Source organism: Micropterus salmoides, unplaced genomic scaffold, assembly GCF_014851395.1.
Source record: "Micropterus salmoides isolate LMB-PRFRI ecotype aquatic unplaced genomic scaffold, ASM1485139v1 Ms_hic_scaffold_3, whole genome shotgun sequence".
Lineage (NCBI taxonomy): Eukaryota > Metazoa > Chordata > Actinopteri > Centrarchiformes > Centrarchidae > Micropterus > Micropterus salmoides.
Window position 1 is genome coordinate 34,155,078 of NW_024042261.1, and position 12,804 is coordinate 34,167,881.

General features: G+C 39.8%; 2 protein-coding genes across 2 annotated transcripts; both read left to right on the plus strand.

Annotated features, from left to right (window-relative positions):
• The first annotated feature begins 1,370 nt into the window (after positions 1-1,370).
• On the plus strand, positions 1,371-8,586 carry ppp5c (protein phosphatase 5, catalytic subunit). The gene is made up of 13 exons (XM_038693235.1): positions 1,371-1,488; positions 3,451-3,692; positions 4,383-4,530; positions 4,711-4,832; positions 4,914-4,979; positions 5,184-5,282; positions 5,431-5,536; positions 5,763-5,905; positions 6,348-6,435; positions 6,543-6,583; positions 6,729-6,907; positions 7,000-7,081; positions 7,413-8,586. The coding sequence occupies exons 1-13, from the start codon at positions 1,392-1,394 to the stop codon at positions 7,473-7,475; spliced, it is 1,476 nt and encodes a 491-aa protein (XP_038549163.1). The 5' UTR covers positions 1,371-1,391; the 3' UTR covers positions 7,476-8,586.
• A 218-nt stretch (positions 8,587-8,804) lies between these two features.
• On the plus strand, positions 8,805-12,508 carry LOC119882898 (THAP domain-containing protein 5-like). The gene is made up of 5 exons (XM_038693236.1): positions 8,805-8,980; positions 9,944-10,127; positions 10,704-11,497; positions 11,741-11,927; positions 12,070-12,508. Exons 1-5 carry the CDS (start codon positions 8,907-8,909, stop codon positions 12,187-12,189), a joined length of 1,359 nt encoding a protein of 452 aa, XP_038549164.1. The 5' UTR covers positions 8,805-8,906; the 3' UTR covers positions 12,190-12,508.
• Positions 12,509-12,804: the final 296 nt, after the last annotated feature.

A 12,804-nucleotide genomic window follows, 5' to 3' on the forward strand; every position in this document is an offset into this window, starting at 1 on the left:
AGGTTACATTTCAAAATATAAAAATATAACGGAATATAATGCAGTAATCAGTAGCTTGTTTTTATTAGTTAAAGTTACTTTTTTTTTCATATTTAAATTGCATTGTGTGTTTTCTTAGTGTACAAATAAACATTTCTCAGAGCATTTTCATTTGTTATTTAACATTTCTTGTTGCAAGCTATTTTTCAGAACATTTTTAACAAATGCTTTCAAAAAGTGATGGAGACAAAGTCAGCCATTTCAAAAACTGGTAGGGACATGTTCCCATCATAAATGATACCTATAGTATCTAATCCATATGGAAAACCCTCCCCAGACACAAACTTCAACACAGGAGGGAGGCATGAATAAAACACAGGAGGCTACATCTTACCTGAAGTGCATTAGGCTTATTAATTGAGAAAGACTCTGCTCCCTTACAGTTGCTTTTCTTGTCTCTGTATTAAAGTGTCTTTGTTTTCATCACTTATTTGGAATATGGTGTAGTCTAAATGTTAAGTAGCTAATAAACATTTTAACACTTAACCACTAAAATAATAAACTACAATTACAGTTTTCTTTTGGTTTCTCATACAATTAGACGTGATCTTACTTCAGCAGTGAGATGTGTATCCTTTAAAGCAGAGTTTGAGAGTCGGGCCTCCCCTCAGACAAAGCTTTGGAAAAAGACCCCACTGGTTTATTTGCTTAACTTTGCTCAACTTCTGGATGCCTATGGATCATCGTTCTGTTATTTGATCCCACAGACACTCAACAACTGAGACAACATAGCCTTATTTAACATAACTTTATACTACATCAAATAAGTACATTAAAAAGGTCTGTCCTAAGGTAGCCAATTTATTAGTTTAAAACTCTAGTTTAAAACTGATATATCTCTTGCATAAAGAATTTATGAAATCTCCTTTTGATAAATCATGTAATAACAAATGGAATATTTTTTCACTTCCATTCACTGAGCCTCCCCTGAAACAGTTTGGAGCCCCCCTGGGGAGGCCTGCCACACTAAGAGGCACTTTTTAAAGCCTTTATTGACGAACAAAGTGATAAACATATTAAACACACAAGAGTAGACAATGAAGCATAAGGCTGACAAAAAAAAAGACCACAAATCAGAGCTGAAAATGATTAAACAGCTGATTTCAGACCCACATTGTCAGGAACAATTCCTGTGCAATAACCCAGTAATTCGCCTCTAATCGGCCACCTGTTAACTGGTTACCACTTATTATTCATTCATCATCCTCCATTCCGTAATAGTAATAACGATGCAACATTTTAAAGGGCAATTCCTTAACCTGCATTTAAATTTACCTTCAAAAATTACTGTGAACAATTCTAGCAAAAAAGGGAAAAAAAAGATTTTTGCGACCTTTGCGACTGTCCAGTCAATGGCGCACGTGCTGGAATACGGCAGTGAGAAGAAGATGGCGGAGGGAGGTAATGATGCAGAGCTACTGAAGGAGAAGGCGAATAATTACTTCAAAGGTAATTTCACAGATCTGTCAAGTCGGTGGCTTTTTTATCAGCACTTTATAGCAGACGAGTGTGTGACTACTAATAACAGTAGTGGCATAATGGCGCTGCAACGCGCTCCAACCGGAGCCGGAGGCTAATGTGAAGCTAAGCTAACATTGCCGAGAGAGCGTGCAGACCGTAAACCCCATTCATTGGATTAGCTCTGAACAGCAGCTAGCTGGTCCTGCTAACGCTAGCTAGCAGCCGCTGTCGGCAGCAACAGCGTCGGAGTTAACCCGTGCCGCCACGCGTGTCACCTGAAGTGCACCTCGAACTTCCGCAGATTTTGTCCTTTATCTGAGTTTGAAAACACATGGCCGTCCGGTTTGTTCACTCATGCGTGTTTATTCAGTCTCGCTATGTTATCGTGGTTCCGGTAACTCCTAGAATGTTCTGTTAGCCGCGGGCGCGTGTGAGCAGCAGCATCTCGGTTCGACCCAAAATGTTAAGTGTAGTTTTGTTTTGTTTTTTTAGCTATTTCCCGACCCCCTCCCTCCTCCTCCAACACGGTTACATTTGAAATGATGTTAAATAGGTACACTTCGTACTAGATTGTTGTTAATTTCAGAAGGAGGCGGTTTTATAACTTCAGGAGCATCAAAAACGAAAGTCAAGTTCTCTGCTTTTGTTCCACACTGTTTGGTTGCGTGTTCATGAACTTACATTTCAAAATGCAATTAAGCCTATAATAAATGTTACGCTATAGAGTATTTAACGTGCTCCATGTAAGGTTGAAATTTCTCTAGAGGCCCGTGATGAGTCAGAGTGATGTTGTAGGATGTGCAAGGTTGTCTTTTGTCTGAGGTGTAACTTACTGCATGAAATAACAGGAGTGTAGATATTTACTCATTACTCACAATCAATGCGCAGTTGGAGTTTTAATGTGACATCATCTATCCCAATGTAGAGCTCATTTCTTCATCATCATGTTGGAGAGATTATCATGTCAAACTAGCCAAGTGTGGCAATTAGGCGTTGCTGGCTTATTGGTAAATATTACACAAATTGTGAAACCCTATACAGTTTGTTGGCTTCTGGTAAAGACAGCATGTGATCTGTTTTTGAACAGTGTTTTTATGTGTAACTGATTTACAAGTTATTGTGACAAAAATAGAAACAAGCATTGCTAATTCATTTCAAACACTGACTGAGAGAAGTGCATTTCAGTATTTGCTGGATGAATGTACTAATGGACTGTTTTGTAGGCAGTATAAAATGCTGTAATTTTAAATAAATCTTGCCACAGAGTTGTCTTCCAGTCTAAGTGGGAATAACAATAGCATGTGTCATAGCAGTGATTTTGGTCACTCTGCATTTGTGTCATTGCGTGTTTTTGCATTACACACAGCAGGTCACACAGAAAAGCCTATATGGCTGTTGGGCAGAGTGAAAAAACACTGGGTTTGCAGTGGCTGCCTTCTCGATTTTACATAGTTATAGAATTAAAGGAAGTTTTTCACGGTGCCTAATAACTTCTGAAATGCAGAATCATCATGTGCTGATGTATTTGATATTTTATATAGAGCAGCAAGAAAAGAGTGTCTTCATTATTGGCTTTTAATGTATAACTTAAGTTTGGATTAATAAAATTAAATATTTTGTACACAAAATTTGAAACATTAAATGCCAAATACAAGTTACCAGCGCTTAAAGCGATGTCTTAAAGTAGTTAATGGTGTCTTACTGACAAAACCCCAATCAAATCCAGATTACAATTATGAATAAAATGGATTAAATTGAGAAGTGGTTATCATAAAATATCTGGTGTATTTACTTGAAACATGACTTTAACGAATAATTGATTGTGAGAATTATCAGGGATTAAATATCTATTGATTGAGTGCACTGACTGTTTTTGGCAGTAGAACAGTAATAACAAACCTGTACACAAACTCAGTGTTCTGTAGTGAAGATGTGACTTTTGTTTTTCAGAGAAAGACTATGAAAATGCAATCAAGTACTACACAGAGGCCTTGGACCTCAATCCATCCAATGCCATCTACTACAGCAACCGAAGCCTGGCATACCTACGCACAGAGTGCTATGGCTATGCCCTGGCTGATGCGACGAAGGCCCTGGAGATAGACAAAAATTACATCAAGGGATATTACCGCCGTGCCACCTCCAACATGGCACTGGGCAAGTTTAAGGCTGCACTTAAGGACTACGAAACGGTAAGAAATATATCATGTTTGACTTTTCACCTTCAGTGTAGTCTGAACCTAGAACATATAAGAGACTATGTACAGTATAACTAAATGTTTTCCCCCTGATCTCTCAAAGGAAGAGCTCTCACGTTCCATCTGTTGATCTGTCGCCACGAGTTAGGCTCTTAATGTTGCCTTAACAGCCTGGAATAGGGATCATCCTTTAATCCAGTCATGATGCCAATTAGATCCAGTGTGAAGGCACTCATACCACATCTAATTTGGAGTCTATTGTTGTTCGTGCTGTTCTCATAAGCAGTATAAATATACCAGGGCTGTGGCAACAAAGACCTCTAAAGCTCTGCCATAGTCAATGCAATTCGTTGCACAAACAGACTAAGCACCATGACAACCGAAAACGAGTTAATCCTTATGACGTTTTCAGAGGTTAGAGCTAGATTTATACATATTTATAGATCTCTGAAATGTATAGTCATAACACTGACTCCATTTATAGTACAAGATAGAACACAATATTTTCCATCCAGAATATACTGTTTGTATAATTAAGAAATAAAAGTGTAATATACTTTTATTACTGTTTCCATCCTGTTCTCTGTAGCTACACTGAATTCATTTCCCTCTGTCTACCTTAATGTCAGTTGATGATTAACCTGTGCGTGGTGAATTCATATAATTTCCCTGTTCTGATGATAGGTAGTGAAGGTTCGACCAAATGACAAGGATGCAAGGATGAAGTATCAGGAATGTAACAAGATTGTAAAACAGAAGGCCTTTGAGAGAGCCATTGCCAGCGACGAGATAAAAAAATCTGTTGTTGACTCTCTGGACATTGAGAGCATGAGTAAGTTTCCTGTGTTGTTGGAAAAATAATTATTAAAAAAATCAGTTCCAATAATGTGCTTTAATTAAATTTGTGCAGTTGCATATAAAACAGGAAGTAATAATACCCTGGCGTGAATATTGTGTGAACCATTTGATTCTTTAGTGTACTTCTTGAAGTTAAGATGATCTTGTATTGCAGTGATTGAGGATGACTATGTAGGCCCCAAACTTGAAGATGGGAAGGTCACATTGACGTTCATGAAGGAGATGATGGATTGGTTCAAAGACCAGAAGAAACTGCACAGAAAGTGTGTTTATCAGGTAAACATGTTCATTAGAAATACACTGACTTAAGGAAACTTACCTGTACCTGTTAATGAAACCTTTTTGTACTCCTTTCAGATTTTGGTGCAAGTTAAAGATGTTCTATCGAAACTACCAAGTCTTGTTGAAATCACATTAAAAGAGGTGAGGACTAGTGTACAATGAGTGCAACAGAATTATATTTTTTGATTGAACTCTATGATCAGCCCTTAATAGTCACACCATGAGAGTGAATAAAACATATTCCTGTGATCCTGCAAGCCCAAGATGTTATTTTTTGTTTTATTTGTATAATTGTCCTCTTTTGTGTGACCTGTATTTAAGGCATTATGTTTCTCCTTACCACAGACAGAAAAAATAACTATTTGTGGTGACACCCATGGGCAGTACTACGATCTCCTCAACATCTTCAAGTTGAATGGTCTACCGTCAGAGACCAACCCTTATGTATCCTTTCTTTTTGCAGCCAGCCACCTATTCGCTTTTAAACTTGTGCTCAGTAGAGTCTCCTTGTTTGTACCATTTGTCAGAATTGACAACAACAGGCAAAAGCTTAAAATCTTTGTGCGTCACAATGCTTAACCACAGAATTCAGCTGTTCAATGGTGACTTTGTGGATCGTGGCTCTTTCTCTCTTGAGGTCATTCTTACCCTCTTCGGCTTCAAGCTGCTCTACCCTGACAACTTCCACTTGCTAAGGGGTGAGAGCACTCACATTGTCTGTTGATGTATGTGTAGGATCTGGAGATGTTTGCTAAATATGTCACACTTACTACATCTGTGTCATAATCCTCAAAGCACAACCCCTAAATTAATTAATGTAGCCTTTTTTGTGTTTGCATTTTATTTGTTTTCTACTGTTACAGACATTATGTTAATGTGTAAAGTTGTATAAGCAGCATTTTTGAACCATGATTTTATCTGCAGGTAACCATGAGACAGACAACATGAACCAGATGTATGGATTTGAAGGGGAGGTCAAAGCCAAGTACACAGCCCAAATGTTCCAGCTGTTCAGCGAGGTCTTCCAGTGGCTGCCTCTTGCACAGTGTATCAACAGCAAAGTGTTGGTAAGCAGTGGCATCGTCAGCTGAAAGGAGTCACAGGGCCATGCAGCTGATGTTCACCAGGTCCAGTCTTGGTTTCATACCAAAGCAGTGGTGTAGTGTCGACTGACAAGAATTCTCTTCACATGCCTGTTTATCCTGGGGAGATCCAGTTTAGGGAAGAGGAAAGCAGATTAACCTACCTACCATCAGTGTGTTTTAAAATGCATGTTCTTTCAAGAGACCTTTGCCAGGCAATGCAACTCCTCATGAATTATTTAATTGTCTTTAAAAGCAGTGATGGTTACTAAAGACTGCGTGTGGGGGTTTATATTTATGTGGGACAAACCATTATTTACCAGAATCTTGTTGCTTCTGTTATTAATGATTTTTCCAACCCCATGATGATGCAGTGGTTTGATATTTTGTAATGTGCACACAGTCCTAATACAGTTTTCCATCTCAGGTTATGCATGGTGGACTGTTCAGTGAAGATGGTGTTACATTGGACGACCTCAGAAAGATTGACAGGAACAGACAGCCTCCAGACTCCGGTAGGTTCAGACTCCAAAAGTACCACCGGTATAAAACTGGCTCTAGAAAAACCATCCCTAGAAAAGAAAACGGGTGCATTTCAAAACCTTCCTCCGCTTATTCACAGGTCCCATGTGCGATCTTCTCTGGTCAGATCCGCAGCCTCAGGTCAGTTCCCACCCACCCAATATCTCATCAGTTTTTCTTTTTTTTTTTTTGGGTCAGTGTGTCCAGTGGAGCTACATTCAGTCTGCTTCTGTTTTAGTTTAAGAATCAATTTGTCCACTTCTCTGTCTTTCGCTGTCTTATGCAGAATGGCCGGTCAGTCAGCAAGCGAGGAGTGAGTTGTCAGTTCGGGCCAGATGTGACGGAGCGCTTCCTGGAACAGAATAAGCTGGACTTCATTGTGCGTAGTCATGAGGTCAAAGCTGAGGGCTACGAGGTCACTCACTCAGGGAAGTGCATCACCGTGTTCTCAGCACCCAACTACTGGTATGTAATCGTGCTGGCTAACTTGTGTTGAATCAGCTGTTACTAAGGCTGTTCACTTTAACTGTTGTGTGTTGTATTCTGCCTTCCCCCAGTGATCAGATGGGAAACAAAGGAGCTTATATCCACCTCAGGGGATCAGACCTCAAGCCAGAATTTCACCAGTTCACTGCTGTGGTCAGTATCTTGTACTCTAAATTGTGGTATTAATTTTACAGTAATTGTCATCATGGACAGGTGTAAACGGGTTCTGTTCAAATCACTCGGGGAGTTTAAAGCTATTTTAAAGTGAAACTTATATTGTAATGATGCATAACATTACAGAGGCGATTAAACATTAAGTAAAATGGATACCCACTAAAACACATGGGTTTGATTACTTGTTGAGAAAGATAACACTGGAAGAGGCATTTTTAGTGATTAATTTGAAAGCTCAGCGAAAAAAGCTTTAAAAAAAAAAAAAAAAAAAAAAAGCTAATGTTTGTCTTCCTCTCATTCTGCTTTACAGCCTCATCCGAATGTCAAACCCATGGCGTATGCCAACACGTTAATGCAGTTGGGGATGATGTAGAGATCCAAGCTAATCTGTCTGTGACACTGACGACCTCCCATCTGACCTGAACCATCCCAGCCACTTCACTCCCTCCAGTGCTCGGACATGCTCTTGTTCATGCTTAGCCTAAGGGATCTTGTTCCCCGGCAAACTTCCGCTAGTTGTACGCAGAAAACGTGGTGTAGTTCAGGTGGGAAGAGATCACTTACACCACTTCACTCAAGAACTTGGTACATTCTTTCATGTTATCGATTAAAACTGGAAAATTTTCATTGTCCGTTTACCCACTCGTGTGTCCATCACTGGGCAAGAAACCAATTCTGAGAATTTCAGATGAGTCTCCTTGGAGCTGCTTGGTTTTTAAATATTTGATATACTCGGCAGATGGGATCAAATAGCTGATATGTACCAAAGATCTGTAATGAAAATGATTGTTCAGTTTTTACAAGGCGCATCTTGTGACTCTGAAACCTAGCATTGTACTGTTGGCCTGTGTACACAGCTTAGGGCATTGTTAACTGATATAAGAGCAGCATGTCCATCAGTGTTTCTCAAACCTACAGTATGTCACGTTTGTTTTTGTTTTTTATCTTACAGGAATTCAGAATATGATTACATGGATGATCCCCAAAAATAAATAGATTGTCTCTGGGTACACTCTTAAAGGTGCTGTTTGCCATTAGTGGTGTATTTAGTTGGTTCAGTCATGTAGCTGGTAACGTTGATTTTGCACTGCTGCACTGCTTCCTGTTGAGGCAGATACTGCTCCTCCCCATGTTTTCATCCTTGACTGTCATTGTGCCACTCACCCGACAGCTCCCGCACAGTCTACTTTCCAACCTAGCTTTGGTGTAAAGCAAACCCTGATGGCACTATAGTCTCCAATACATGTTCAATTACTGGTGACTTATTACCCCCATATGTGGATTTCTTCAGTACACGAACGTCCAAAAAATGAAATCCTGTCTTGAAAACGCACAGCTGCATTGTTTAATGGCTCTCAACTTTTTAGATAAAGAAATACACTGGTGTGTATGTATATATATATACTGTATCATTTAAAGATTCCGTGTAATGTTTGGAGAAAATTATTGAATAAAAAAAATCCAGTCCAGTGATTTTAGAAGCACGTCGGTATCTTTATTTATGCAAATTAAGATTGTCTACATTGTTTTGTTCGTTGTGTTGTTTGTGAGCGGGTATTTACAGTTACTACCTATGACTGTTATTTAAAAAAAATATATATTAAAAATAATTTATTACACAATTTACTGTAGCTTGAATAAGAAAGACGGGCGGCAGTCGCATTTATGTGACGTCACGGGTCTCAACAGCTGATCGTTGCTCGTCAACTATGCGCCACGACTTGACAACACAGCACGAGTTTCACCTTGTTGTGAACCTAGTTGGACACGAAGATAACAGCCGCAACAACACCATCGACCTGAGATGCCAAAATATTGTTCGGCCCCAAACTGTAAGAATGACTCCGGGAGCGGCAGCGACAGGAAAAGCTTCTACAAGTAAGCTGCTTATATTAAAGTGTGTTTTAGCTACTGGGACAACGTCGCTGCTCAGGTTGTGCTGTGTTAGAAGCGTCATCTTAAGATACTTGTTTGTGCTGGATGAGTCAGTCCTCCGCCACGTCGATTTTTTTTTTTTACAGCGTTTTTGCTGATTTAAATTAAAAGCTGCTCATTAAATAGCATTTTTCGCGGTTTTTTTTTTTTTTTTTGTTGACCTACTGAGTTCGCGTCTTCTTCATTTGACCTTTGAGACAGTCTGAGTCCTGAGTGAATCGTGATTTGTCTGGTGACGGAGTGTTCTTGACATGCAACGTCACCTTAAAGTAAATTTTAACTTGTGAAACGTAAAGTTCGGTTTTGTGGATGGCAATATGTCAGAATGTTTCTTGAAATTTTATCCTTAATTCTTACAACTGGACGTGCTATATTAAACAGTACTCATAGTGACAAGATTAGAAACCTGTCTAAAGTCAAGTCAGTTTTTATGTATATAGCCTAATATCACAAATTAAATTTTGCCTCAAAGGGGCTTAAAATTAATTCAGTCTGTACTGCACCCTCAATCAATAGATCCCCGATTCAGATAAGGAAAACTTTGTTTACGAAGAGAAAAGTAAAATTAAAAAATAATTAATGTTTTAATTCATTTTCTTTTTCTTAATATAAAGTGATGCAGTAGCCAAGCTTTGCAGTCACTACTACCATTTTTGCTTTGATGCATTTGTTCAAAAGCTGTTTCTAAAATTCTGTCCACCGCACACAAAATATTAGAAACATGGGTTGCTTTACAGAGTGTAGTGGCACAAACTAAAATGTGATGAGTCCACAGAGTCAGTCAGTTACCTGATAGCAACATCAGCTCTTATGCTCGGATTTCCAGCTTAGAGAGGCAGTTTTATAAAGTTTATTTGACAATGTGTGACCAGTAGTCTCACATCTGTAGTTTTCATCGTATTCTAGGTTCCCTCTACAGGACCCGGTCCGGCTGCAGCAGTGGCTGAGGAACATGGGACGTGAGAACTGGACTCCCTCTCGCCACCAATATATTTGCCACGAACATTTTGCACCTTCGTGCTTCAAGGTGCGATGGGGGATCCGTTACCTTGAGAGCGATGCTGTGCCCAATGTCTTCCAGGAGGCAGAGGTAAAACTAAAAGAAATCTACCACAGTCTTGTTCTGAAATTTTAGGGCTGCTCAATATTGACAAGTAATTATATTCTTGAAGAAGTTGCTGCACATGAATAACAGTTTTGTTTCATGAAACTGTGTTTGTTCTTGAACATGTGTACATTTGAATGGATTTGTCCTAACAAGTTAGTTTCTTTGCAAGACAAAATCATGTTTAGGAGTTGGTCCTGAGCAACAGTATTTTCAACTTTATACAAGATGGAAGTTAAAGTACTGTTGTTTTATATGTGAATTTCCCCTTTTTTCCCAGTCAGTTATTTGTGCAGCTCATACACCAGAGCAGACAGCAATGTGTTAAGATTGTTGTGTTATGTAATGTAATACAACAAATATATTAAATATATATTTTACTTTGCACATGTATTGACTGAATTGAGTGTTTGCAGTAGACACAGACATAACGTTCTTTGGCGAATTATGATGAGATTCCTGAAGTCAGTAAATATTATGTTTGCAACACTACACTTGCTCTTAGTTAAACTTTAAACATTGTCATGTTGCTTTTAAACACACACTCCTGCTTCTTTTTAGAAACGGAAAGCCACAGATCACATTGAGAAGAAGCCAAAACGGCTTCGAGTTAAGAGCAATCAAAGCATAACGGTGTCACATGACAGCGCGGTGGCTGCTGACGCTGCAGAGATGCATACGGTACACCTGTATGAGATCACTGTCGACCCATCGCAGCAGGGAGAAACCAGCCTGGTGGAGTCGAGTGATGTTGTAGGATCCGACTGTTCTCTCCAGACAGACCGGAACCCGCTGGCGTCAAGATTTAAAATGGAGACGAATTTCCCTCTAACTTTATTCCAGACAGTAGATGATCTAAGTAACAGTGGCGAGAACACAGAGGTGGTGGTGATGTCTGAGTGCCCTGCTGGTGAAGGGCAAGATGAGCTTGTGAATGGAATCACTGCTGCCATTTTATCTCACGGCCACGGGCTGGCCATGAATGACGCCACACTTTGCTGTACAGATGAAGCAGTGGCCTCTCACGCTGTTGAAGATGTGACTTGCACCACAGAGCAGTTCTCAGACGTCCAGGAAGGCCATGAAACTCAAGTCATCGCCTACTTTGAGACGATACCAAACGTTTTCCCCAGTGAAACCCCTACCCAGTTTACCTTCTCCCCGGATACAGTGCTGTCATCTGCTCTGAGCTCCAAGCCCATCTCATCTACTCTGCCTATAGTGTCCAAACACATTTCACCTTCCCCCACGTCCCTGGTCCTCACTTTGGAAAGACTGGATACAGAGGAGGGAGACGACAGCCAGTCAGAGGAGGACGGCATAGAACAGCAGGATCACCAGCTGGAGGAGCACTGGTGAGCACTGACTCAATTTCAAGGACATGTCTGTATTTTCCAAAGATTTATTTTTTCAGCAAGGCCACAGGGTTTAGAGTTGAAGTGTCTTAGATGCCAGATGCCAGAAGATGAAGCAAACAGCCAATAATTAAAATGAGCATTAGACCATTTCAATTACTAAAGACCATTTAGTGTAGTCATGCTTTTCTTTTCTGAATTACAGCTTTTATAATCTCTTTCCATTTTTTTTTTTACATGAAGTTACCATAAGAACAGTTTGAGTAAGGAGCAGCTGGAGGCGATTGTGGCTGAGCTGCAGAAGAAGGTGAAAGTGCTGCAGCAGCGACACCGCCGACACCTGGAGAAACTTACGGGACTGGAGAACACGGTCAGCCAGCTGAGACAGAGCAACCTGCTGAATGAAGAGCGACTACAGCTGCTTGAGAGGGTGAAGAGCTTTACATATTCACACAAAATTAGTGGATTTATTAAAAAGATAAAATGTGTAAATACCGTTTGTTTGTGAAAATGTTAAACAGTGCATTAATTTTTTCCTTCTCTCTCTCTTCCCCCCCCTCCCTCCCTCCCAGGCTTACATACAGACCAGTGCAGCAGTGTCAGATGCTGGTGAGACTGTGGCCATAATCTATGAAGAGGATGATGCTGCGTACTTTTATACTCCAGTGAACAATACCGATGAAAAGCTGTGAGGCCCTACTGAATGTGTGTCTGTCAGCTGCCCACTGTGCCAAAAAGTGACATGGCTAATACTGTTGAAAACAAAATGCTACCTAATTGTGTGTTTGTTTCAAGGTTTTCTTTAACAAAATTAGATCTGTGTATGAAATGTGGCTGTGAGCCTTGCACAAATATGGATGAGTAATATGGGACAATGTTGAATGTCTTTTTTTTTTTTCTTTTAAGGTTACACCCTCCTTTCATTCCTCCAATCACTTTTTCTTTGACTTTCTTTGAAATATTTCTGTTGGTGATAATGTTCATATCAAATTAAAAAATAACTTCAATTTAGGTTTGTGCTTCATTTCTATGTACATTCCAGCTGTTGAATGAACAAAAGCTTATATAACCAGTGAAGTACTGTCATATAGATTTTGTCAGTGACTGACCGTTTTGACCGTTTTGACCGTTTGTTCTTCAGGAACAAAGGGAATTTGTCAACACAGTAGTCACACCCTTTAGTGACATATATAACCAGTTGCAGGTTTGGTTCTTGGAAGTTTGAACTCCTGTGTTGAACATAGTGATTCGACTCAACCGTGACAGAGAGGAGCTGATTGGAGCACAACTGTCAGATCAGCTCATGG